The following is a 27228-nucleotide window of genomic DNA, read 5'->3' as shown; positions in this document are numbered from 1 at the left end:
ACACACAGCATCTGCTTTTATGTGGCTGAGATATGGAATATATGGATCATGGTTTTTCATACTTCATGAATATTTACCAATTCAAAATCTCAAAGCTGTATGAGTATTATGATAACCAGAAATATACTACATCAACTCAGTCTGTTAGGAAAAATGTAATTGATTTTCTTGGAAACAAAAATTTTGTAAAAGACAAAAATAGCAACAGGTCTCTAAATACAAGTTCTGTCCGAGTTACAATTAAGACACTGCATTCCCTTACTGCCCTACACTGATACACACAGCAACGCTGCGTACTGAGTGTTCTGTTTCTAAGAGAATTCATGATCACATTGGTATTATCAGAATATTAGCAACAAGGCATGTTTGCATTCACTTACTTAATGTACTCCTACAGCACAGCCAAAAGAAATGCACATCCACCAGTGGCTATCATCAAAATGTAGATAGGCTACCTCTCGCTTTGTACTTCCTTCTGCCCCTCTGCTGCCGGCCCAGTGAGGAAGTTCTGATACATGCTGACTGCTCAGAGGTGGTTTAAGGATTCCAGGTCCAGGATGCATCTTTTCTATCAATTATAGCAAAAAGATGCAAACTGCCTAATTCACCATCTCTGCTTTTTTTTTTAAAGAAAAGATTTATTTATTTATTTGAAAGTCAGAGTTACAGAGAGAGAAGGAGAGGCAGAGAGAGAGGGAGAGAGAGAGAGAGGGGTCTTCCATCTGCTGGTTCACTCCCAAGATGGCCACAACGGCTGGAGCTGCACCGATCCGAAGCCAGGAGCCAAGAACTTCTTCCAGGAAGCTCTGCTTTTTATCATACATTGCCACCCCAAGACATCTGTAAGGTATAGCTGTTGTAAAGAATGAACTTTGTCCACAGTAAACATGGGTATTTACCAAAAAATGCACATATACACCTAGTGGCCTAATCTAAAAGCATCTTCTAGATATGGAGATACTAGTAGTAATGAGCCCTTCCCTTCACCCTCCCCTTCCACCATTCCAGTGACCAAGCCCAGGACTGTGACATCTCCCTCCCAGAGGAGGGCTAGCAAGGGTCACTCCCAGCAGATAGTCCTTCCTAAAAACTTCCAAAAGGGGCATTTATATAGGGATTATCTTATTACCTCTTCCTTTAACATCCCTTGGGCATTAGGACTTATGTATCTTTTTAAATTTAAATTGCCTTGTTGTCATTTTTTTTAAGATTTATTTTATTTGAAAGTCAGAGTTACACAGAGAGAGAAGGAGAGGCAGAGAGAGAGGTCTTCCATTCACTGGTTCACTCTCCAATTGGCCACAATGGCTGGAGCTGCGCCGATCCGAAGCCAGGAGCCAGGAGCTTCTTCTAGGTCTCCCACATGGATGTAGGGACCCAAGAACTTGGGCCATCCTCCACTGCTCTTCCAGGCCACAGCAGAGAGCTGGATAGGAAGTGGAGCAGCCGGGTCTCAAACCAGAGCCCATATGGGATGCCGGCGCTTCAGGCCAGGGCATTAACCCTCTGGCCACAGCACCGGACCCAGGACTTATGTATCTTTTTGTTTGTTTGTTTTTTGACAGGCAGAGTGGACAGTGAGAGAGATAGACAGAGAGAAAGGTCTTCCCTTTGCCGTTGGTTCACCCTCCAATGGCCGCCATGGCCTGCGTGCTGCGGCCGGCACACCGCACTGATCCGATGGCAGGAGCCAGGTACTTCTCCTGGTCTCCCATGGGGTGCAGGGCCCAAGGACTTGGGCCATCCTCCACTGCACTCCCTGGCCACAACAGAGAGCTGGCCTGGAAGAGGGGCAACCGGGACAGAATCCGGCGCCCCGACTGGGACTAGAACCTGGTGTGCCGGCGCCGCAAGGTGGAGGATTAGCCTAGTGAGCTGCGGCGCCGGCCCTGACTGATGTATCTTTAATACACAGCAATAATAACTAAAATGCATGTATATGACAATGGACAATCGGAGCAATCTAACAGGAAGGTAACCATTCTATGCATACTTCCTTACAACCCTCCCTACCCCCGCCGCTGCCGCCCACCACCCAGTGACTTCAGCATTCTCTCCAAGATGTCGAGTTTAATGCCATTCCAAAAATGCAACCACTGCTATGAGATAACAAACTACTTAAACAGGTGTTACTTTTAAACTCCTAGATCTTTAATTGGCCGGCGCCGCAGCTCGATAGGCTAATCCTCCACCTTGCGGTGCCGGCACACCAGGTTCTAGTCCCAGTTGGGGCGCCAGATTCTGTCCCGGTTGCTCCTCTTCCAGGCCAGCTCTCTGCTGTGGCCCGGGAGTGCAGTGGAGGATGGCCCGAGTCCCTGGGCCCTGCACCCCATGGGAGACCAGGAGAAGCACCTGGCTCCTGGCTTCGGATCAGCGCGGTGTGCCGGCCACAGCGCCTATTGGAGGGTGAACCAACGGTAAAAGAAGACCTTTCTCTCTCTCTCTCTCTCTCTCACTGTCCACTCTGCCTGTCAAGAAAGAAGGCTATGGCTTCTTCTCAGTTGTTTAAACTCCTAGAGACTAGGGGTTTCCAGTATGGACTTCAGTTTCCCACTAAACACGCAATAGCCCCTAAAAAACCCACACATGTAACAAAGGCTCTAAGTGAATGTCTTCTCAACAAGAACATTCTGGCCTAGAAACCTTTCCCTTCCCATCTCTACCAACCCAGTGGACAAATCTACAACCCAGGTAGAAGCACCTGTAATGCTTACAGGGAATTTTAGCAATTTCACTTCCATAAGTGGTTGTAAGAACAGTGTTTCCTATGAGTTTTAACGTAAAGTTACTAACTCATTTACCAACTTTACTTTTGTCATGCACCAGCAAACTTTTTAACATCTAGGAAGGCTGGATGTTGTAAATAGGACTTTTTTGCCCTTTATGTATACATTATATACACAGCAAAGTAAAACAACATGACAAACAGGCTGCCCGACTTCTAATCCCTCAGGACTCACACTTTCTGAAACTTCCAAATTTGAATTTACCCCTGCTCTGTGTTCACATAGCATCATGTGCATACTCTATCGTTCATCCACTTGACCTGTAGAGTGCCTTCCTGTGTCTGGTGCTCTTCTAAAGGCTGACAACGCAACAGTGAAGGTGGCAAGTTTCTACCCTCGTGGAGCTTACGTGGCAATGAACAGCAAATATAATATCAGGCGATAAGTGCTATGAAGAAAAACTAAACTGGTGCAGAGGACACAGTGGTGGAGGGGAGTGAGCAGCTAGCTGCTGTGATCAGCAGACTTCCCTGAGGGGATGGGTGATGTTGGAGCAGAGTCCTGCATGTAGCACAGGGCAGGCTACACTGATCTGTGCCTCATCGCAGTATACCGACATTAGCATTTTACATTCGCTTAGTGGTCCTGCTAGACTGCCTTGAGGATCGGGACTGTCTTGATTTATCTTTGCACAGTAGGTGCTCAGTATGTGTCTGTCTTAGTAAATTCAGGCTACTATAACAAAATGCCATAACCTGGTGGCTTATAAACAACAGAAATGAATTCCCATAGTTCTGGAGGCTAAGAAATCCAAATCCAGCAGATTTGGTGTCCTGAGAGGGCCTGTGCCCTAGGGCATAATTGACCGTCTTCTTGATGTACCCTATTTGGAGAAAGGACCAAATGAGTTCTCTGGAGTCTCTCTCTCTCTCTTTTAAAGATTTATGTATTTTACTTGAAAGTCAGAGCTGCAGAGAGAGAGAGAGAAACATAGAAGTCTTCCATCCTCTGGGTCAGTCCCCAAATGGCTGCAACAGCTGGAGTTGCGCCAATCCAGAGCCAGGAGCCAGGAGCTTCTGGGTCTCCCACACGGGTGCAGGAGCCCAGTGACTTGTACCATTTTCTGCTGCTTTCCCAGGCCATAGTAGAGAGCTGGATTGGAAGAGGAGCAGTCAGTACTTGAACCGGTGCCCATATGGGATGCTGGCACTACAGGCAGCAGCTTTACCCGCTACGCCACAGCACCAGCCCCAGTGTAGTCTCTTTTATGAGGGTACTAAACTGCATTCATAAGTGCTCTGCCCAATGATTAAGTCATTTCCTGAGTGTGCCACCTCCTAATACCATCACTGTAGACATTAGGGTTTCACACAAGAATTTTAAGAGGCACAGACATTCAGATCAGGGCAGTGTCTGCAGGATGAAAGCAAGAAAAGAGGGAGAGCCTAGAGGGTGGGAATGAGGTCAGCTGCCAGATAGGGGAAATGGTGGGGCCCAACCTGGGCTCTGGCCCTTTGCCTTCCTTGTCGTCTGGGCCATCATCAGCTTATTCTCCTGCTCAGCAGTTCCTGATACAGGCAGGACAAAATAGTCATTGAGCTGGCTTCCTTGTGTACCATGAAAAACACGAGAATCTGGGGATAGAAGTTGCTATATGACCTCTAAATTAGTATTACTGAGTTGAGATGTCAGAGGAGATGCAAATACTTCTTGATTTTAAAATGTTCAGAAAGAAAGACAGTTTCTCCCTGGGTGAAAATTAGTGGTTGAACCACATTGAGTATCGACCAGTTCTGAGAAACATGGCATCTAAATAGAGCAAATGTCAATTCTGAAAAATTTCCAACTATATAGTGGTGAAACACAGTGGATTGCCAACAACTTACATGGGTGGATCTCAGCAAAGTAGTGTTGAGTGGAAAAAGCAAGTTTCAGAAATTCAGCAGAATCATTACATTTATGTTGAGTTTTCAGATGTGCAAACCTAAATAATGTGTATTTAAAAATATAAATGTGATTAAGTTTTTTTTATAAAAAGAAAGGAAATGGGGCAAATGAAATTCAGGGCATTAATGGCCTCCAATGTGGAGAAGGGGGTTGAATAAAGGAGGGACACAAAAGAGATTCCGGAATAATGATAATGTCTTTGTTTTGGACTAGGGGGTGGATGGACATTTGTTATATCATTCTTTATTCTTTTGCATACTCAATATTGAAGAAAGACAATAAAAAAGATACACTTGATTTTTAAAATGGTGTCACAAAAAAATAAACCCCACCCAAACTGGCGTTTTTGATGCTCCCTCTCTGCATACAAAGTGTGTGATTTTTAAAGCACGCTAGAAATGATGTGACTTTCAAAGAGGGTGTAGATAGCCCCTTTAAACTTTCATCCAGAAGCCTAGATGGATCATGTGATTAATGATCCCTTTACTGTGAACTCCTAGGCTCTGACAGTACATTGTTCTCCCTGATCTCAGATATGTTAAGCCACAGTTGGGTGGCTGTGCATATTAATAGCATTGCTTTTTTAAGCATTGCAGTTTATTTTCATTGTTTGCATTGTTAGGTATTTGTATGGGTTTTAGAAAACTAGCTACAGCAACACTCTGAAAGACATGGATGGAGCATAGCTTTCTTGCTGTAACCTAGAGAGAAGAAATCAAGTGTAGCCAAGTAGATATACCCAGCCTGCCTCTGCCTTTGAGTGTTGCTGCTGCCTTGTCCCGTTAGTTCTTCAGTGAGAACTATTCTCTAATAGTTTTTCTTTAGAGATTTATTTATTTACTTATTTGAAAGAGTTGCGCAGAGAGAGAAGGAGAGGTGGAGAGAGAGAGAGAGGGAGAGAGATCTTGCATCCGCTGGTTCACTCCTCTATTGGCCACAATAGCCAGAGCTGAGCTGATCCGAAGCCAGGAGCCAGGAGCTTCTTCCAGGTCTCCCACGCAGGTGCGGGGGCCCAAGGACTTGGGCCATCTTCCACTTCCCCAGGCCATAGCAGAGAGCTGGATCAGAAGTAGAGCAGCTGGGACTAGAACCAGCACCCATATGGGATGCTGGCACTGCAGGTGGTGGTTTTACCTGCTACGCCACAGTGCTAGCCCCTATCTAATAGTTTTATATTCTTAGAAACAAATTCTAAGTCAGTTTGGTCATTTTGATGAGTAATGTTTCAGTTATCTATTGATGGTAAGCTACCCCTCCCCCAATTTAGTGGCTTAGGATGATAGCTTATTGTTTTTTTTTTTTTTATTTAATGAGCATAAATTTCCAAAGTATAGCTTATGGATTACAATAGCTTCCTCCCCCCCGTAACTTCCCTCCCACCCACAATGCTCCCCTCTCCCACTCCCTCTCCCCTTCCCCTTCACATCAAGATTAATTTTCAATTATCTTTATATACAGAAGATCAATTTAGCATATATCAAGTAAAGATTTCCACATTTTGCTCCCACACAGAAACACAAAGTGTAAAATACTATTTGAGTACTAGTTATAGCATTAATTAAACACCTAAGAGTAATTGTGTATTAATTAGAGTTCAACCAATAGTTTTAAGTAGAATATAGAATGCAACTTTTGTATTGTTGTGGCTTCCCCCCCCAACCTCCCTCCCTCCCGTGGCCCTCCCCTCACCTACTCCCTCTCCCATCCCGCCCTTTATCACGTTTCATTTTCAATTACCTTCATATACTGAAGATCAACTTAGTATATACTAAGCAGGGATTTCAACAGGTTGCACTCACACAACCGAACCAGGTATAGGGTATTGTTCGACTAGTAGTGTTGTTTTTGAGTTTCATAGTTAAACACATTAAGGACAGAGATCCTGCGTGGGGAGCATGAACCCAGTGACTCCCATTGTTGATTTAACAATTGGCACTCTTATTTATGACGTCAGCAATCACCCGAGACTCTTGCTATGAGCTGTCCAGGCTATGGAAGCCCCTTGAGTTCACCGACTCTGAACTTGTTTAGTCAAGGCCGTATCACAGTGGAGGTTCCTTCCTCCCTTCAGAGAAAGGTGCCTGTCTCCTTGATGGCCTGATCCTTCTAGGATGATAGCTTATTGTTAATTATCACAGTGCTATGACTTGGCTTGACAGAAAGAGGGCCTCCTGGGGTCTTTGGAGCAATAGTTCTGCGGGTTGACTTGGGCTCATTAGTAGTTCTCACCCAGGGTCTTCCTTGCTGTTGCAATCCAGTGTCAGCTGGGGGTGCAGCTGAGCTGGAGATCCATGCTGGCCCATTCACCTGGCTGGCAGTTGATACTGGCTCTTGGCTGGAAGCTCAGCTGGGGCTGTCAACCAGAGTGCCTGCATGGTCTCTATATGGCTTAGGTGTCTCACACCAGTGGCTAAATTCCAAAAGGAAGTGGTGACTCCAAAGGTAAGTATCTCCCAGGACAGAAGCAGAAACTGCCAGGCCAGCATTACTTCTCTGCTGTATATTGTTATATTATTATTGGTCAAAGCAGTTGGGCCAACCCAGGTGCAATGGGATGGAGAAATAAACTCAAAAAGATTACCTGTGATGGGAGATACATATTTGGAAAAATGCAGTGTGCCAAAGACAATGATTTATGGAGAGTGTTCATAGCTGACATCAATTTTGTATCAGGAACCAAGTTTAATTTCATTTTATCATGTGCTGGAGACAAAACAGATACTCCATTTGAAGGGAAAAATTAGAATGAAGTTGTCTGGATGGCTCAAAATAAGCATCTCCTACTTTGCTTTAAATCACAGGCTCATAGAAGTTTACCAGACCCAGCTTCTTCCCTTTGTGTCTCAGGACATTTAATCACTTATTAATGGGTATCCTTCTCATAGGCTTCTCTAGTATATACATGGGATGGTTATTGCTTCCCTGAGATGAGCATCTATAGTGGTTCAGGACTTCCTGTGCTGACAACTTGCTGGTTTTTTCCCACCAGTTTTATCAGAAGATAATTTGAGTTTAAATAAATTTTTGGGCCTCTTTATTTTATTTTTAAATATTTTATTTATTAATTTATTTGAATGGCAGGGTTAGAGAGAGGCATCTTCCATCTGCTGGTTCATTCTCCAAATGGCTGCAATGGCCGGGGTAGGAGTCTCAAATTCCATCTGGGTCTTCTATGTAGGTCACAGGGGCCCAAGTACTTGGGTCATCTTCTACTGTCTTCCCAAGCACATTAGCAGGGAACTACATTGGAAGTGGAGCAGCTGGGACCCAAACCACACATATGGGATGCCAGTGTTGCTCCCCAATGCCAGCCCTGAGCCTTTTTATTTAGAACCTTTCAGTCTCACAGAGGTGCAAGACTAGACCCCAGGGAACTCCTGGAACTCCTGTACACCTTCCATCCCATGTGAACATTTAGCCACATTTGCGTCATCATTCCCATCTTCCCATTACTCATTCATAGTCTATCACATTCACCCTCCATAGATGGACACACATACTTATACAGAGTTGTCCTTGAACTGTTTGAGAGTAAGTTACAGGCATCATGCCCCTTTACCTCTAAGGACAAAGACTTTTTTTTTTTTTTAAACCATAGTAAATTATAAAATCTGAAAATTTAGCTTTGACATGATATTGTTACTTAATTTATGGTCTATAAGCAACCTTTGCCAGTTGTCCCAATAAGATCCTTTTTGGCATATTTTTTTTCTGGTCCAGGACCCAACTCAGGGATCAACATTGCATTTAGTTGTCCTGGTTGCTTAGTCTCCATTAACCTTGGAACAGTTCCTCTTATCCTGACTTTGACCTTCTTAAAGCACATAGACCTATAGTTATTTTGAGGACTGTCCTTCAATTTGGATTGGTCATGATTAGATTCAGGTTGTGCAGTTGAGGCAGGAATCCCCTACTACAGATGTTGGGTCCTTCTCAAGGCCTCATGTCAGGAAGCCATGATGTCAGTTTGTTTGATTACTGGTGATACTAACTTTGATCTGGATTAAGGTGGTACCCAGGGTTTCTCAGCTATGAAATTGCTTTTTCTCTCTGGGAAGTAGTAGACTTTCAGAACGTTGGCTGAGCTGTGTTGGTAAGGCCACAGAACCCTCCCGTCAGTGGGTGGTCTTTCACCGAGCATGGAAGGAAGCATGTTGCTTTGGAGAACACAGAACTGGATTCTAGGATATGGAGGAAGAAAGGCTTTTTGGGTTCCACTCGTTAGTCTGCTCACATTTAAAAGCATGATAGCCTTCTCCCGAGAGTCTTGCCACTCCGCTTACAGAAGTGTTTGTTCATACTTTCTGCTGCTCATGGAACTTAAAAGGATATAAAATCCTTCTTCATGCTCTTGGAAGGCCTAGTTCTACCACCCCAAACTAACCTTATGAATCCCCTTTGTTATATTTCTAATTGAACCTGGAAGAATTAAAGTGGAAAAGCCAAAAAAACCAAGGCAAAGGACAGATGGGTTGGGTGCCAGCTCTGACACTCTTGCCTATTTGCATCTCTTAGGAAAGGTTATTTAAAGCACTTAGGACTTGGTTTTTCTCATCAAAAATGCGGTTAATAGTAATTTCCTACCTACTTTACTGGGTTATTGTGGCAATCAGAAAGACAAGAAGGTACTTAAAAATAAAAATCTATAAAAAGCACAGTGATTTACCCCGATTAATTTATGTCTAATTTCTTTCATTAGCCAGGATACTTATTTCTGGCAAATTAAAATAAAATTACTTTGCCAGACTTCAGTTGCTCACGATGGGATGAGCCGGGCTGGCTAGAGAGCCATGGGGCTTGCCAGACCCACATTGCCTTGTTCAAGATGCCTGTGCCTAACAGCTCTTACAAGGCAGCTTGCACAGTGCTGGGTGCATGTAAGCAAATGACAAGGCAGGAGGAGCAGGAAACTACAGATAGGTAGCTAAACTGTAGAACTTTGAAGATTTTATTCTGTTTTTAGTTACTCCCTGTTAGAAAAAAATCTATGACTTGGTACACACTTCTCTAATTTGAAGGTCATATTTGTTCAAGGGGACTTAACGTTAAATTTGTGGAAAATGAAAATAAAAGATAAGTTTAGTTTGGTGCAAAAATTTTAAATCTATGTGTAATTTTTCCATTATATGCCTTTTCATGAGCTTATGGAAGACCCCCTCGTATTGTATGTAAGAGTGTCTATACCTTTTTGTGTATTTTCGAATTTATTTTGTTATTCATGGGTAGGGGAATGTAAACACTTCTTAATGAGTTTTATCTTGAATAATCCACCATTACTTCTCAGTGAGAAGTTATTCTTAAATGTGTGTTCATGAGTAATTGGCCTAGTTTTATTTAGAATAGAACTTTGCAATATGTTAGAACTGAACCTACACATGACTGTTCTGTTAAAACAAGTCGAAGCAAAGCTGCTCAGGGACATAGTGACTTGAGGCTGTCAGAACCTCCCCCACTCAGGCCAATCTGACCTTTTCTCCCTAGAATTATACTCCTGACATTTCTATCTATAGGCGTCTTCAAAAAGTTCATAGAAAATGCATATTATAAAAAACCTGTGCATGGGTATAAAATGTATTTTGTACCAAAATAAACTTATCTTTTAATTCTATCTCACCACAAACTTTCTGAAGTACTCTCATCCTTAAATGGATCTAACAGAACCTTCAGGCTCCCACCACACTGAAGATGTGAGTTCATCATGGTCCATTACCTTCTGCTATTGAGCTGTTCATACTGGGAACCTTGAAGACATTACGCTAAGTGGAATAACCCTGACACCAAAAGACAAATACTGTATGATTCTACTTATGTGAGGTAGCTGGAATAGGCAGTTTCTTTTTTTTTTTAAGATTTATTTATTATTTATTTGAAAGAGTCACACAGATAGAGAAGAAGAGGCAGAGAGAGAGAGGTCTTCCATCCGCTGGTTCACTCCCTAATAGGCCACAATGGCCGGAGCTGTGCGGATCTGCAGCCAGGAGCCAGAAGCTTCTTCTAGGTTTTCCACGCTGGTGCAGGGACCCAAGGACTTGGGCCATCTTCTACTGTTTTCCTGGGCCATAGCAGAGAGCTGGATGGGAAGTGGAACAGCTGGGTCTCAAACCAGCACCCATATGGGATGCTGGCGCACTTCAGGCCAGGGCGTTAACCCGCTGCACCACAGCGCCGGCCCCTGGAATAGGCAATTTCATAGAGACAGGAAGTAGGGGGAATGAGGAGTTTATATTTAATGGAGATGGATGGTGGTGATAGTTGCATAGCACTGTGTATGTCCTTAATGCCACTGAACTTTCCAATTAAAAATGGTTAAAAAGGGGGTCCAGCATTGTAGCATAGTGGATTGGGCCACCTCCTGAAACTCTAGCATCTAATGGCCTGGGAAAAGCAGTGGAAGATGGCCCAATTGGGCCCCTGCCACCTATGTGGGATTCCTGGAAGAAGCTCCTGGCCCCTGGCTTCGGATTTGCCCAGTGCTGGCCATTGCAGCCATCTGGGGAAGTGAATCAGTGGATGGAAGATCTGTCTCTCTCTCTCTCTGTGTGTGTGTGTGTCTCTCCCTCTGTATCTCCATCTGTCTCTGTAACTCTTTCAAAATAAATTAATTCATTATAAATGGTCAAAACGGTAAGTAAAGTTATATATATTTTATCACAGTTTTCAAAAAAGGAACCCATTAACCCATTGCTGTATGTGGAAGCCAGATCCAACCCTTGTGTTCATATAGAAAGAGGTGGTAGATATACAAAGAACTCAATTCAATAGCAAAAGAAACAACCCCATTTTTTTTTATTTTTTTATTTTTGACAGGCAGAGTGGACAGTGAGAGAGAGAGACAGAGAGAGAAAGGTCTTCCTTTGCCGTTGGTTCACCCTCCAATGGCCGCCGCTGCAGCCGGCGCACCGCGCTGATCCGATGGCAGGAGCCAGGAGCCAGGTGCTTTTCCTGGTCTCCCATGGGGTGCAGGGCCCAAGCACCTGGGCCATCCTCCACTGCACTCCCTGGCCATAGCAGAGAGCTGTCCTGGAAGAGGGGCAACCGGGACAGAATCCAGCGCCCCAACCGGGACAAGAACCCGGTGTGCCGGCGCCGCAAGGTGGAGGATTAGCCTATTGAGCCACGGCGCCGGCCTGAAACAACCCCATTTTTAAAAGCCAGTAGATCTCATCAGACGTATCTCAAAGAAAAACGTACAGATAGCCAATAGGTATATGAAAAAATAGGCTCAACATCATTAATGATCAAGCAAATGCATATCAAATGAGATATCACCTCATTCCAGTAGATTGGCAAACCCACTACTGGGTATTTCTCTAAGTGAAATGAATTACCCTGTTGAAGAGACATCTGCACTCCCATGTTTATTGCATCACTATTCACAGTAGCCAAGAAATGGAAACAACCGAAGTGCCCATCCACTGACAAATGGATAAAGAAAATGGGATGCAGTGGAATATTACTGAGGAAAAAAAGTATGAAATCTTGATATTTGCAACATGGATGCAACAGGCGATTGTTATGTTAAATGAAGTAAGAAAAGCACAGAAACATAAGTAGCACATGTTCTCACTCATATGTGGAGTCTTGAAAAGGTGGCCTCGTAGAAGTTAAGAGTATAATGGTACCAGTGGCTGAGGAGGGAAGATGGGAGAGAATTGAGAAAAGATGATTCATAGGTACTAAGTTATAATTAGATAGGAATAAGAAGTTCTGGTGTGCTATTGCGTAGTCAGGTGACTAAAGATAATGTTAACATATTACGTATTATTCTGTGACAACTGCAAGAAGGGCAGGTAATTGGTGCAGCAGTTAGGACACCACTTGGGATGCCCACATTCTGTATCAGAGTGCCTGGTTCCAGTTCCAGACCCTCTGCTTCTGATCCAGCTTCCTGCTAATGCACACCCTGGGAGGCAGCAAACTCTGACTCAAGTAGTTGTGTCCCTGCCATCCATGTGGAACACCCAGACTGAATTCTGAGCTTGAAGCTTTGGCCTGGCTCAGCCCTGGCTATTGCATTTATTTTGAGGAGTAAACCAACTAATGGAAACACTGTCACTCTCTCTCCTGCCTTTGAAATAAAGTGAAAATAAATAAATAATTTTGAAAAGAAAAGAAAAAAGTAGTGGAAAAATGCCTGGCACTCCATCTATCTTAGTTGGTTTTCTGTTGCTATAACAAAATACTTGAGACTGGGTACTTTACAAAGAAAAAGGGTTTATTTTGGCCCACAGTTTTGGAGGCAGGGACATTTAAGAGCACTGTACTAGCATCTGTTAGGCTTCTGATAAGGGCCTCATGCTGTGTCATCTCATGGCAGAAAGCAGAAAGAAAGTAGGCACAAGACAAGCCAAAGAGCAGAGCATGTGTGAGACCAGGGTGGCTAACCTAAACCCATTCTCATAACTAACTCAGTCCTACAAGACCTAATGTGCTTCCCTTAGTGACCTAATCAGCTCTCAAAGAATTAGCCGAATCTCTCAAGAAAGACATCCATTCATGAAGATATTAATCCTAATGACCTAATCGCCTTCCAGTTGGCCCCACCTCTTAAAGATTTGACTACCTCTCAGCATTGTTGTATTGGGGACCAGTCTTCTAGCACATGTAACTTTAGGAAACAAACCATATCCAAACCACAGTACCCATCCTTAGGTTATGGTTGAACCTAGGTGAGATTAGGACATGTTCTCACCAGCTAGTCTTACTACAATACTTCCCTTTCCACCACAGCTATCTTATAAATACTGTATGTCCCGGGAGGGTAAGAAGACTTTAAAGACTTTTGAGGATGTGCTGAGCCTTACATTTGTTTCTCCAGAAGGATGAAGTTATTCCCCTTTGTGGAACCAGGCGTCTTAAGAACATAGAGCTCTGTGGTGAGGCCTGGTAATCATCTTACAGCATGTCTTTGGTTTTCCAGGACAACTTCAAAAGCATATCCGCCATCTCCAAAAACGATGAAGCCACCATACCTAGGGTCTCCCGTGAGATACCGCTTTCCTGCCCTTCCCAGCCAAGAAGTGCTCAAGAAGAAAGCAGAGAAAGAGAAGAGCAACAAGGAAAGGGAAAATGCCTTGGGTCAGCAGGTGGCTGCCCTGCACGTGGAGGAAGCCCCAGAGAAACACATAGCAGATAAGCATTCCAGTGAGAAGCACGTGGCCGACAGGCGCACCAGCGAGAAACATGTGGCTGATAAACGTGCCAGCGAGCAGCACATGGCTGAGAAACACATCAGTGAGAAGCACATAGCAGACAAGCATGCAGGAGGAAAGGCCGAGATTAGTACAGGTAGACTTTTGTCGACGCTACCACTGGCCCTAGACTTATCCTAGATGGTTCTCCCTCTGGCACAATGCACAGGCCATTCTCTCATACTTGGGGACAGAGAGGAATTTTCCCCCGGAACAACTTCATTACCTCATTCTTCTTTCTCAGGCGTGCCTGTTGTTTCTGAGTCCTCCGCAGTTTCCTGAGAACCCCCCAGAGGAGACCTAGGAGCTGACTCTACTCTTGGCTGTAAAAGCTCACAGAGTGTTAAGACAGGCTCATTCAGCCATCATCTGTACTTCCTGATAATGAAAACTGCAAAAAGAAACACTAAAGAAGATAATGACCTTCTTTAGTCCTTAACACTTGCCTCTATGATGTAGTAAGTTGACTCAGATAGTGGCTGCTGTGGTACATGCCAGTGACCTTGTCTCTTCTCACCTTTCCACTACCCTCTGCTGTGAAATTTGTCCAGGGCTACAGCCAAGCTATTGCAGCTTCTCCTGCTCCATGACTGATTGTGCTGGTCCTGGCAGTGTTTCCCTTCATCACGCTGGGATGGGTTTTTCATGTCCCATTGGCACATTCTGTGTACGTGGAATCATTAGGTTTGTTTTTCTTGATCGTTTGCTCTTGATACCTCTCCTCTGACACAGCCTTGGGGAAGCCCACAGCAGGCACCACTGATGCAGGAGAGGCTGCAAAGATCCTGGCTGAAAAACGGCGACAGGCCCGGCTGCAGAAAGAACAGGAGGAACAAGAACGACTCGAGAAGGAAGAACAAAACAGGTACACGAGTGCGCAGAGTTTTGTCCTGGTCTTGTGTAAAGGCTGTGCTAGAAAGAACAACTTGTGTTTCTTTTTACAGTTTCGGTAATGCTAAAACCTGAGCAGAAATACTGGAACCTAAAATCCTGCTCTGCCTGGAAGGTGCTTGGGAATCTGTATCATATCTTAGATATAATGATCAGCAAGGGAACTTTACTGTTTTCAGAGAACCTGGAAACTTACAGCTCTTGGATCTAAATATTGGACTTTGAGACTCAAAGTCCTCATAAAAGCTTTTAGGGGGATTTAAGCTTTGTTTACACATTAAGATTTTCCCTGGAAAGATAGGACGTTCTGTATATAGAGGTCTTGATTCTGCTCCTCAAATTGTTTTCTCCCCCAATTATCCTATTTTGCATTCCAGAGCGACAGGGGATGGTGTGGGGGGGGGGCAGTGTCAACCTCATAGTCCATGAGCAGCGAGCCAAGAAGAGCCATCCTGGAGCAAGCTAAAAGACATAGCAGTGGTCCCTAAACCTTGGAAGGTATCAGAATCGTCCCAGGGAACACAGTGAAAATACATGGGCCTGAACCCTGTCCTATTTCAGGAGCTTGCCCGTGCTTGGGAAGCACTGCGGTGTTAATACAAGGGCACTTCGTCACCGTCCAGTCTTGCCTTTTCTGGTGTCTGTATTCAGAGAGGAGTACATGCTAGTGAACAAGGTAGATTTTTATCATTGAATTGGTAAAGGAAGCTCTTAGGATAATCATAGCGTACAGTCAGTACTATTTAGATAATCAGCATGATAGCAAGTGATACTGTAGCACTTCAAGGCCAGCACTAAATTTTGAATAATCCTTTAGTGGCCTAGGCAAGTCTTTGTGGTCTCTGAGTACAGGTTTGTTGATGAATTTCTTTAAAAGAGTGAGAGGTAACTAACTCCCTTCTGCAAATTCCAGGCTTTTGGTCAATATTGGTAGATTTTTATTTTGTTGTGTAGTATATTTCAGCTGGTTTGGGTAGGCCATAGATGTGTAAAAGGGGGGTCACAAGAGATGAAGATGAATCACTGGACCTCCAGTGACAGGCCTTTGGTAATCACAGACTTTGGAGACATTATACAGGCTCTAAGCAGGTGAGTAACTTGATTGTTGCTGTGTGTTGAAGAAGGTGAAGTTCTTTGCCTTCCAGCTACTACATTTCCTTCACACCCAGCTCCTGAATTGATTGTACATCTTCTCCTTATTTCCTCAGTTCAATTCAGTGTTTCTCACACCTGATATTCTTCCATCTACTGAACTCCTAATTGATTTCTTGATTGGCCTTGATCATGTCAAGCTTGCCATTGTTCCTCTAGCCTCTCAGTCTCCTCTCCTCACTCTTTCTTTAACTATTTGACAGACAGAGTTAGTGAGAGAGAGAAAGGTCTTCCTTCCATTGGTTCACCCCCCAAATGGCTGCTACGGCCGGAGCTGTGCCCATCCGAAGCCAGGAGCCAGGTGCTTCCTCCTGGTCTCCTATGCGGGTGCAGGGGCCCAAGCACTTGGGCCATCCTCCACTGCCTTCCAAGGCCACAGCAGAGAGCTGGACTGAAAGAGGAGCAACCGGGACTAGAACCTGGTGCCCATATGGGATGCCGGTGCCGCAGGCGGAGGATTAACCAAGTGAGCCATGGCGCCAGTCCCTGCTCTCCTCACTCTTCATCCCTTTAAATGTTGTCTGGGCTCCTGGCCCTCAGCCCTTGACCAGCTTCTTGCCTGACAAGCCCTCCCAATACTCTCTCCTGCTCTGCCACTGTCTCTGTAGTGCTGCCAGTTTCCTCTGGCTTCAAAAGATCTAAGGGTCACTTCTCATGCAACAGTTTACTGTTAATCCTTTGATGTGCTATGCCAACTCTTCCCATCTCCCTTCATACCTTCATTTTCCCTTTGCTTCATGTATATCATCTATTTCTGAAGCTAATTGCAGCTTACTTTATAAACCTTGTATACTTTCTAGGAAAAGGAGGGTCCTAAATAACACTTGCATATTGATGGATGTCTCCCTGACTCTGTGGCTATGGCCTGGGCTCTGTCTAGAGCTGTACTGTCCACTACTATAGCCTGTAGGCACATATGGTTACTAAAATTAAATTAAGGAAAACTATGTAAAATTCATTTCCTTCAGAATACTAGCTGCATTTCAATGCACAGTAGCTACATGTGGCTGGTAGCTACTGTATTGAATGGTGCAAGTCTATAGAACAATTTTCTCATCATCATAGCAAGTTCTATTGGATAGCATTAGGGGGAGTATATTGACTTCCATAGCTCAAAAAAAAAAAAAGTGGTCAGGGGACTGGCATTGCGGCATAGCAGGTAAAGCTGCCACTGGCATCCCATATGGGCCCTGGTTCATGTCCCAGCTGCTCCACTTTCGATTCAGCTCCCTGCTAATAGCCTGGAAAAGGCAACAGAAGGTAGCTCCAGTGTTTGGGCTCCTGCTACCCCACATGGGAGGCCTGGATAAAGTTCCTGGCTTCAATCTGGCCCAGCCCTGGCCATTTTGGCCACCTGGGGATTGATATTCATTCTCTCTCTTTCTCTCTCTCTCTCCTCCCACCTCACCCCATAACTCTGAATTTCAAAGTAAATAAATATTTAAAAAATAAGTTGGCAGGTTCTAAGTTAATGTTAAGGTTTGATTCTAAGGACTTAGGAGAACGGTATACTCAATAACAGAGGAAGGAAGGGCAGGAGGAACTGATTTTCAAATATACAGAATATCCGTTTGATTTTCCATAAACTAAATTTAAGGTGCTTACAGAATATCCAGGTGATTGGAAATGGAATCGAAGCCTGGGACAAACGTAAAAAAAATGAGTGCAATACACTTGACCCAAAATCAGTTTTCCTCTCTCTTGCCAGAATATGAAGCCTTGGGAGGTGAGAAAGCAAGTACCAGACAACCTGGGGCTGGAACACAGCGGATTCCTCTTGGAATAAGATCATCCTCACACCTGTTGCATGTTTAGAGGCAATAGTTAAAGCCACAGAAATGTGATTGCCAGATGAGAGAATATAGTGAAAAATAAAGATACTTGAGCCAAACTGTGGAAAGCCCAATTATTATCACCAGCTGGTGAGAGAAGTGCCATCCAAGTCAGGGATAGGAGACACTCCCCTTAATAGAAGGACTGACCAAGAGTCTGAACAACTAGGCCCTAAAAGCTAGTCCATTCCCAACTAACAGTGGCATCAGGGCTCTCTCAGAAGCACACAGAGCAAGGTCAGCCCCTGGACTTAAGGGTGACCCAAAATATAAAGTACAATTCTTAGAGCTGAGATAACAAACCTGAAATTCCAAGTCTACATGGGGAAGGCAGTGGCAGAAATTAACAAGCAAGAGATCTTACTGGGATTCAAAGATCACATTAAATGACATGAAGAAGCCAAAATATCTGCTAGGGGCCCACATCAGAGAATATTCAAGTAAGGCAGCCCCTATGAGCAACATCATGTAGCCAGGCTGATGCTCAGTATCGAAGCAAGAGCTAGCCCCAGCTCTGGAACTGCAGGCAGAAGTCCTCAGAGCTGCTCAGACCTTCTCGCTGGCTGAGCTTCCAGGTAACAGGTGGTTTTGGTGTGACCTAGAGCAGGTAAGGGCCCGTCCCATTTGTATTAGGAGGGAGGCAGGGTAACATGGCATTCCACTGCACAGGGCTATAGAGGACCATATGGGAGGGATGTTCAGTGCTCTTGGCACCTAGGAGACATGGCGAGGCTGTAAAAAAGCTATTGGTCTTGCAGTTCAGGAGATGAACAAACATTTTGGAGGGAAATTGTTGAGAAGAGGAGACATAAAGCAGCTTAAGAGAGGTAAGAGTGTGGAGGCCCTGAATATAAGGGGAAAGCAGGTGAGAAAAGATGAAGATGGTTCATTTGGATGCCTGAGATCTGTGTATTTCGGTAGGCCATGGAATTGTGCAAGTAGAAAGGTGAAGCTGGCAGAGGGGGCTAGGAGGAGGAACATGGAGTGGCAGGAGGATGTGGCATTCATAGCACACATGGTGGCGCTTGTGATCCTTTGCATCTAAGCAAAGGGAAAAGGGAGATTTTCTGAAAAGTAATCCTACAGAGAAGAGAGGTTTAAGAAACTCAGCTCAAGTCCCCTCTGTCTTCTCTACAAAGTGGTCTGGTGATAGCATCAATGTTTGCACCTTTCTATAACCAATGCTTGGCAGCTCAGGAAGAGCATGAGTTGTCCCTGTGACCACCAAAGCCTCGAGTTGAACATCAGAGTGATCTCGGTGCCACCTAAGAAATGCTGGGAAGGGGATCCGAAACTTGGAGGTCACTGAGAGAAAAGAACATAGTAGACACAAGTGAACTTCATGGTGTTAACCAGAGAAGGTCAAGGAGAAAAAGATGGAAGAATGTAGTGAGATGAGATTAAACAAGGTTAATGTTGATGGTTATGCCTTTTTAAAAATTGACTTTTAAGCACATAGGAATAAAGAAGAGACCAGTGAAGCCCACATACTCATCTACCAGATTGAACAAGCCAAAGTGGAACACGTGTCAGTGATATGAGCAAGGTACCACAGGGTGTGACAGAAGAGGGAGTGAAGACGAGAGGGCCATTATACAAAGACCCCCACTAATCACCAGTGACAGGGACAAGGAATACATCCATTAAGTACCAAATGATGATACTGATGCACAGTTTTATGGTACTTTTTACTTAGTCGGTGAGAAAGCAGGGGTGGGCTTGGGGAATGTCAGGATGGAGAGGGTAACAGCATTGCATGTAGGTCTGGTGAACTCTGAAAGGAACTTAGTAATGATGGCAATGGCAGTGGACTGGTTGTGGCCTATGGCAGAGGGCTGGTGGGGAAAATGGTGAAATAATATTCTCTCTGGTTTCTTAAGCAGGCAGAAAAACAGTGTTCATCTTTGGAGAGGTTTGTGAGGGACCTGGTTTCACATGGGGAAAGCCAATTTTTTGCTTAATTTGAGAGAAGCAAGGTGTGGTTAAGGGAGAGAAGTTTCCAAAAGGACAGGATTTCCATAGAGGTACCATGGAAAAGACAAGCAGGGGCTGAAGGCCTGTGGGGAGGGATTTATGTTTAGGGTGATAATGAGAATGATAGAGATTTAGGGGCCATAAGGGTATACTGTGTGTATATGTGTCTGGGCACCTCTGAGGTCCTGAAGGTAAAAGTGGAAAAAACTGGATTCTCAGATCTGGGAGATGAAGATAACAGATCCTTTGTGAAGTAGTTTGTGTGTTAATTTCTCTAAGACAATCACAGATCCTTTATAAAAGGATAAGAAGTGAAACAATGCTGTGATTCACTTTTGGATAAATCTTGTTATCAACACAATTATTTTTTATAAGCCTGTGTTGGATGAGTTTCTTTCTGATTAGGTTCAATAAAGTTCTTCTCCAGAATATCTATGAATACTTTGAATTGTTTCGCAGTGTTTGTAGGCACTGTGATCTCTGTTAACACAGGGTATGTTACCACTTACCATGATGGCTTTTATTTCTCTGATGATGCATAGGCTATTAGCTTCCATGATTCCTGAAGCTGACCATTAGGATGGAAGGATATTCTTTTTAAGTCTTGACCTGTTTATAACCATAAAACGACACCCCAATAAGTCAGTGACACATGCTTTCAAATAAAGGTAATTTCTAAAAACCATACAGATGTTTAGATTGTACTTAAGGACTTTGGAGGTTGGAGGGAGGATTTGTTTTAAATCATAAAATAAGCTAACATTTGAGAATCTTTTAGAACCAGGCATTCCCATTCACTGTTTCATTTAGCTTTCACAGTAATGCCATGGAATAGTAGTATAACTATTCCCATTTTTTTAAATGGGCATCAGAAATGTTGAGTGACTTTCTAAGTATGACACAGTGAATTGGCACAGTTGGAATGCAGTTTAGGTCTTACCCATATATCATATTGCCAGTGATCACCCAAGGAAAGTAACTCATATGTGAGCAGGAAGAACATTAGAAATATAAAAATAAACCTTGCTTAGACTTTACAGAATTTTCCCTCACTGCGGTTTAGGAACCATTCATCTATAGATGAAAATGTATAAACATCATTTGATTTTTTTGGATAGCAAGAATAGAAGCCAAAATAGATTTTAAAGATTGCTGAAACAAATTGGAAATCATGCTTTGATTTCTGTATTAAATGTCAAATTTCTTTTGAGTGTTTTCTCCCATTTTCTACTGCACAAGTCATACCAGTTAGAACCCAAAGTGAATTTTTTTGTGCTTTATAGTCCCTGCTCTTACATTGCTGACTAGAACATTTGTGGCCATCGTGACACTTCCTATTTTATCTAGCTTAACTTGATGTTAAATATTTATTTTGCTTAGTTTTTTTCTTTAAGAATTATTAAAATAAGAATAATGGGGCTTGACTTCTTGGCTATTGTGGTAATTTCTAGATTGACTGGAGAGCATATGTGTGTGTTCACTACAGCATATTTTCCAGATCAATACATCCTTAAGTCTTTGTGTTACACAATTAAAAGTCAAGCCTGATTAATATTTTTTGATAACTGTATAGACAAATGGATTTCTGGGAAGGCTGAATCAGTTTATTAGGTGGATACGATTGCAAATGCGTGTATTTGTTGATGTATTCAGCATTACTCTGCTGCCAGCACACAGTTCTTTGGCAGTTTGCCTTTTGAGTGTGTCATCTTCTAACAACAATTATGTTCTCAAAAGGCTGGAGAGAGAACTGAAAAGAAAGGCAGAGGAAGAAAGGCTTCGCCTAGAAGCAGCAGCCCGTAAGCTGGAAGAGGAAAAGAAGCAGCAGGAAGAAGAGAAAAGAAAGGCGGGAGAGGAAGCCAAGCGGAAGGCTGAGGAGGAGCTGCTGTTGAAAGAAAAGCAAGAACAGGAAGAACAAGAAAAAGAAAAGCAAGAAAAAGCCATGATTGAAAAGCAGGTACTGCAGCTTTTCCTTGTTTTTCAAGGGCTTTAGTTACTACTAGGAAAATTTTGTTAAATTTGAGTGACTCAATATTTGACATTTTTTCTTAAACTGCTGGGCTTGTTCTTAAATATAAGTTACTGAGACAGTCAAAGGGAAGTTGGTAATGCTTGTCATCTGTTGGTTTGGGTTTCCCCAAAGGCAGACTCTGGGATAAGAATTTGGGTTCAGCACTTTTCTGGGGGAGGGAGTCCTAAGAAGCTGGTAGAGGACTGAAAGAAAAGTCAGTATCCGTGCACTGGTGAGCAGATTACTATAGGCAGCTGGAATTCAAACCTTTTGAGACCCTCTTAAGAGGTTGTAGATAGGAGCAGGCATTGTGGTGTAACAGGTAAAGCTTCTGCCCGCAATGCGTGCATCCCATATGGGCACCAGTTAGAGACCTGGCTGCTCTACTTCCAGTCCTGCTCCTTGCTAATGTGCCTGGGAAGGCAGTGGAGGATGGCCCAAGATATAAGATCTCACTCATTCTCCTTCTCTCTCTCTGATTCTGCCTTCAAATAAATAAAAATAAGCCTTTTTTTAAAAAAAGGCTGTAGATCATGGCTTAGAATTGTCCCTCTGTAGGATGAAGAAATGAGACTACTTAGTAGCTCCCATCCCTCACTGAAGAAGGTCGCTCCTTAAGGAATTAACTCCCCGAAACTTCTACCCACATGCACACTTTATGGCCAGAGTCTGCCCACAGACACTGAAAGATATCAGCCATCTGTGGGAACTGTCTGCAGGTACTTTTGCATGGTGGACCAAGGGTACATGAATGAGGCCCAACTATGTCTTCTGTGTCACAAAATAGATTGTATAAATCCACATTGAATATCAGAGCAGGTGATAAGGTAAAGTCCAGGGAATTACTGTGCCTTGGTTTCCTTGTTTCTATCAGAAAGAAGCAGCAGAAGCAAAAGCCCAGGAGGCAGCTAAGCAGTTGCGTCTGGAAAGAGAACAGATCATGCTGCAGATTGAGCAGGAGCGACTGGAGAGAAAGAAGGTAAGGGATGAGGGATCAGGAGGATTTGGGATGAAGCAGGAGCAGGAAGGGCATCCAGTTCTGTTCCGCAGTAATCGGAGAGAGTGCTCTTAGAATTGGGAATGAAGGCAAGGATGTGGAGAGTGGTCACATCTTCTGTATCTTAGCTCTTCTCATCTTGGGGTCTGAGTTCCTGAGAGATTAGTGTTTAAAGCTCTATTGTAATTATGGATTTATCTATTTCTCCTCTTAGTTCTATCATTTTTTGTTTCAAAGTATACAAATACTTTGAAGCCCCATTGTTGAGTAAATATACATTACAGGTTATTATATTTTTCCTGTTCAGTTGACCCCTTTATCATGAAATGGCCTTCTTTATCTCTAGAAATACTTCTTGTCTTAAAATTTGCCTTTGCGGGGCCGGCACTGTGGCGCAGTAGGTTAATCCTCCGCCTGCAGCACTGGCATCCCATATGGGCACCGGTTCTAGTCCCGGCTGCTCCTCTTCCAATCCAGCTCTCTGCTATGGTCTGGGAAAGCAGTAGAAGATGGCACTAGTGCTTGGGCCCCTGCACCCACATGGGACACTGGGAAGAAGCACCTGTCTCCTGGCTTCGGATCGGCACAGCTCCGGCCATTGCTGCCATTTGGGGAGTAAACCAACGGAAGGAAGACCTTTCTCTCTATCTCTCCCTTTCACTGTCTGTAACTCTACCTCTCAAATAAATAAATAAAAATAAAAAAATAAAAAAATTTGCCTTTGCGACCTTTCTATGATTAGTATCTGCATAATAGATTTTTACATCCTTTTGTTTTAAACTATGTTTCTTTATTGGTATATCTCCTGTAAGCAGTATATATTGTCAGGATTTGTTATTTTAATCTAATTTGACAGTATTTTTCTTTTGATTGGGATCTTTGTTCCATTTAAATTTAATGTACGTATAGATAAAGTTGGGTTTAAGGAAGTGGCTGATTATAAAGGTCCATTCTCATGTGTCCTGGGCCCTGCTTTGGGTTTGTTTTGCAGTAGGTCTAGGATCTGGGAGACCAGCCTGTGGCCTTCCCTCCTGAGCTGTACCCCGACTTTGCTTTCTGGAGGTTGTTCCCCTTGAACAGTGGGTGATGATTTGTTAGTTTATAGTGAACCTAAGAAAGATGGGCTGAGTTAAATGTTGATTCTCAGATATGTACTGCTTCACTTCTCAAGCATGTGACAGTGTGTGTAGGGCCAGAGGTGGACATCTGCAAAAACCAATGGAAAACCTTTCTGTACTTTTTGTGTTCTGCTGACATTTGTCTTGTATGAGTTTTCTGAGAAAAGTGGAATTGCCTATAGATCCAGCTATTTGTATATGTTTTTGGTCTGATGGACATCTTACTTGATTCTTTTTGCTTTCCAGAGGATAGATGAAATCATGAAGAGAACAAGGAAGAGTGATGTATCTGTAGAAGTAAAGGTAGGAATTCAGTTGTCCATTTTAATAGTTTATGCACTGACTAGAAAAGGAGAGCAGGATTTCATTCACTGAATGAAATTGTAGGTCTCAGAATTAGCCAGAAAAAAATGGACTCTACCTACTTTGTTCCTGGCTAGGTTAAGGAGTATATTTGTGCCTAAAAGGGAATTTTTCAGTTTCACTGATGTGAAAGAGCTCAGAGAAATAAGGGTAGGGTGGCAGGAAGAGCCACCTTGGCCCATGAATAAAAAAGAGACATGATAGCAAGAAAATTACCATAAAACAGGATGATGCTCCAATAGGGCTCCAAATATACTCTGATGCTTTTAAAAAGCACTTTGGGACCGGTGCTGTGGTGCAGCGCGTTGAAGCCCTAGTCTGCAGCGCTGGCATCCTATACGGGCACTGGTTGGAGACCTGGCTGCTCCACTTCCGATCCAGTTCTCTGCTATGGCCTGAGAAAGCAGTAGAAGATGGCCCAAGTTCTTGGGCCCTGCACCCATGTGGGAGACCTGGAAGAAGCTCCTGGCTCCTGGCTTCAGATCGTTGCTGCTCCGTCCATTGTGGCCAATTGAGGAGTGAACCAGCAGATGGAAGGACCCCCCCCCCCACACACACACACCTTTCTGCCTGTCTCTCCTACTCTCGCTGTGTAACTCTGACTTTCAAGTGAATAAATGAATCTTAAAAAAAAAAAGCACTTCAAAAAATTCTGTATAACATCAGCCTTCCTTTTTGTCATCCACCATCTGTTTGGTTTCAGAAAGAAGAACCCAAAGTAGAGATTCAGCCTCCTGTATATGTGGAAAATAAGATAAAACCAGTTGTCCCCAACAAAATAGGTGAGCGATGCATGCTGCTTGGGTTCTTCCTTTCAGCGGTGAGAGTTCATAAGATTTCTAGTAGGGAAAAGCATCTTTGAATCCCCAGAGTGACTGTCAGCAGGGCCTGTGCAGTTTTCCCTTCTGGGACATCTCCTTAGCACAGGGGCTGTCAGCTCCATTTGAGAACCACAGGGTTCCTCAGTTACTCTAACAACCCCAGCGTCAGAGGCCTGCTCTCTGCTGGCCTAGGGTGCTTTTCAGGGGCCCGACTGTTGCTCAGGTTTTATTGAGACGTGGCTCTGCTCTTCTCCAGGGCCTCCACACACATGCTGATGATGTAACTGGTTCTCTTCCCTGTGTGAAGGTGATGACGTGCATTATTTGTGGTTCTTTACACAAAAGATGTTGCACTGTCGGTGATGCAAAGGATTAAATGAACTGTCTTGACGTGTATTTCCTGTTGTTTCATTGTTGTGGATATTTTATGATTGACATGAGAACTTTGTGTTCTCAATCAGAAATCAGTGGGTTGAACACCTGCCAGGAAGTTGATGGCATTGGGCACACTGCCCCAGAAACGTTTCCTCAAGACATTTTCTCAAATGGGATTAAACCAGTTGGGGGACTCGTCCTTCTGGATGCCCTTGATGGAAAATCAAACAGTTTAGATGATTCAACTGAAGAAGTTCAGTCTATGGATGTGAGGTATGTCAACTTGTTTTATATTTCATTAAGTTTTCCTTCTTCTCCAAACACTGCCACTGTCTTTTAAATTGGTTTCTTCATCTCACACAATGAAGTCACCTAAAGCGGGTTGTGGTTGACAGTACAGGAAAGTTATCAGCAGTATAAAGCCAGTGTCTCGGGTTAGATTTCCTAGAAGCAGAGCCTGGAATAGAGTTTCTAGGCACGTGGTTTATTGGAGGAGAACCCTCAGGAGAAAGGAGAGGGAGGGAAGTCACCAAGCAAACATCCTATATGGAGCTCTGGAAGATGACTTTCCATCCAAGTATTGTCAGATTAAGAATAAGGGAGGTGGCTTTTGCACCACTGTGTCTGTCATTGCTGTGCCCCCACCCCCCACCCCAGGGTAGGAGATGCAGGTCAAACTTTGTGGACACAGAGTCCCCCATCAGCTAAAGGTGGTTGTCTGGAGGAAAGGTGACCACTTTTGGGTCCTGAGCAGTCAGTTCTCTCTGAGGTGGGGCAGTGGAATGGGGGTAGGTATTGGATGCATAAAGGTAAAAGGGCATCTGGGTGAGACACCAACAGGGTCCACTGTGCCCTGTGTCTAGTGTTTAATAAACTTGTCATTGGAGGCTTAGTAAAGGCTTAGTATTGGCTTCCAGATCCTACAATCTTCAGGAATTCTTAAACTTGTATTATATTTGTAGATGACATGACCTGGGAATGACTGGGACAGAGACATTGGAACAGCAGCTTTGGGCAAAGCATTTGGAGTGCGGGTTGGCTGTCTCAGTCAGGAGGGAATGACAGTATTTTGTAAAAACTCTGCCAGAGTTCCAGCCTGCTAGAGCTTAACCTTCTCTTCCTGGCTGTGAGTTCTCAGCTTTGTACCTGCGTAGGTCTGTGCTTGCCTCCTGTAGCATGCTGCTTCTAGGTACCCACCTCATCTACCCTGGATTTGAGCCAGACACGTGAAAATCCAGGGTCCAACAGTCCCATTACCAGTAGAGCAAGTCCTGTGCAGACTGAGAGCAGGCACATTCGGCTCTTACCTGGATCTTCTACCTGCCATTCCCCCGCATTGTGACATCACAGCAGGCTTACCTTACTGGTGCTACTTTGCCCCCAGTAGAAAATAACTCTGGCACCTTAAGGGTTAACACAGCATATCCCCAGCCCCATATTAAGCCAACCATGCCTATTTTATGTTTTAGGGGAGGGAAAGGGGTAAGACATGGCACCACTGGCCTGGCATTCAAGAAAGTGAAAGGGCTTTCTGTGTTAACTAAGTTCTCACTTTTGCCACCTCTTAATTTAGAGAGAGGTAACTCCTAGAGGCATGCTGTCTTCCCCATGCTCTGACCAACTGTTCATTGTGGAGAAAGGGGAAGATGCAGCTGGTGTTTCTGCTAATGAGGCAGTGCGCCCAGCCTCTGGATAGCCCAGTGGTGTCAGGTCAGCTTCTGCCCCTTAACCAGACGTAGGTGCCAGGGAGATAGAGCTGCTGAGCTTCTGCAGGTCAGCTGGTTTTTCTAGATTCTTCTCCAAGATCTTGTCAAGGAGGAAAAGAAGCTG

The 27228-nt window shown here is 43.9% G+C and overlaps 1 protein-coding gene across 11 annotated transcripts in view; it reads left to right on the top strand.

Moving 5' to 3' along the window:
* Positions 1-27228, top strand: part of MAP7D2 (MAP7 domain containing 2) — a 138894-nt gene that overhangs the window by 105900 nt on the left and 5766 nt on the right. For 10 of the 11 annotated variants that reach the window (XM_002719945.6, XM_002719944.6, XM_008272430.5 and 7 more), the window contains 7 exons: positions 13594-13961; positions 14597-14729; positions 21451-21670; positions 22599-22703; positions 24086-24142; positions 24906-24984; positions 25485-25671. In XM_002719945.6, coding sequence (XP_002719991.1) covers positions 13594-13961; positions 14597-14729; positions 21451-21670; positions 22599-22703; positions 24086-24142; positions 24906-24984; positions 25485-25671 — 1149 coding nt within the window. Of the gene's footprint in view, positions 1-13593; positions 13962-14596; positions 14730-17615; positions 21671-22598; positions 22704-24085; positions 24143-24905; positions 24985-25484; positions 25672-27228 lie in introns of those variants that run through there. The other variant, XM_089324916.1, reaches the window with a different exon arrangement.

The sequence above is a fragment of the Oryctolagus cuniculus genome, chromosome X (genome assembly GCF_051225735.1).
Source record: "Oryctolagus cuniculus isolate XC-2025 breed Fujian yellow rabbit chromosome X, ASM5122573v1, whole genome shotgun sequence".
Lineage (NCBI taxonomy): Eukaryota > Metazoa > Chordata > Mammalia > Lagomorpha > Leporidae > Oryctolagus > Oryctolagus cuniculus.
This window is presented reverse-complemented; position numbering and strand designations above follow the sequence as displayed.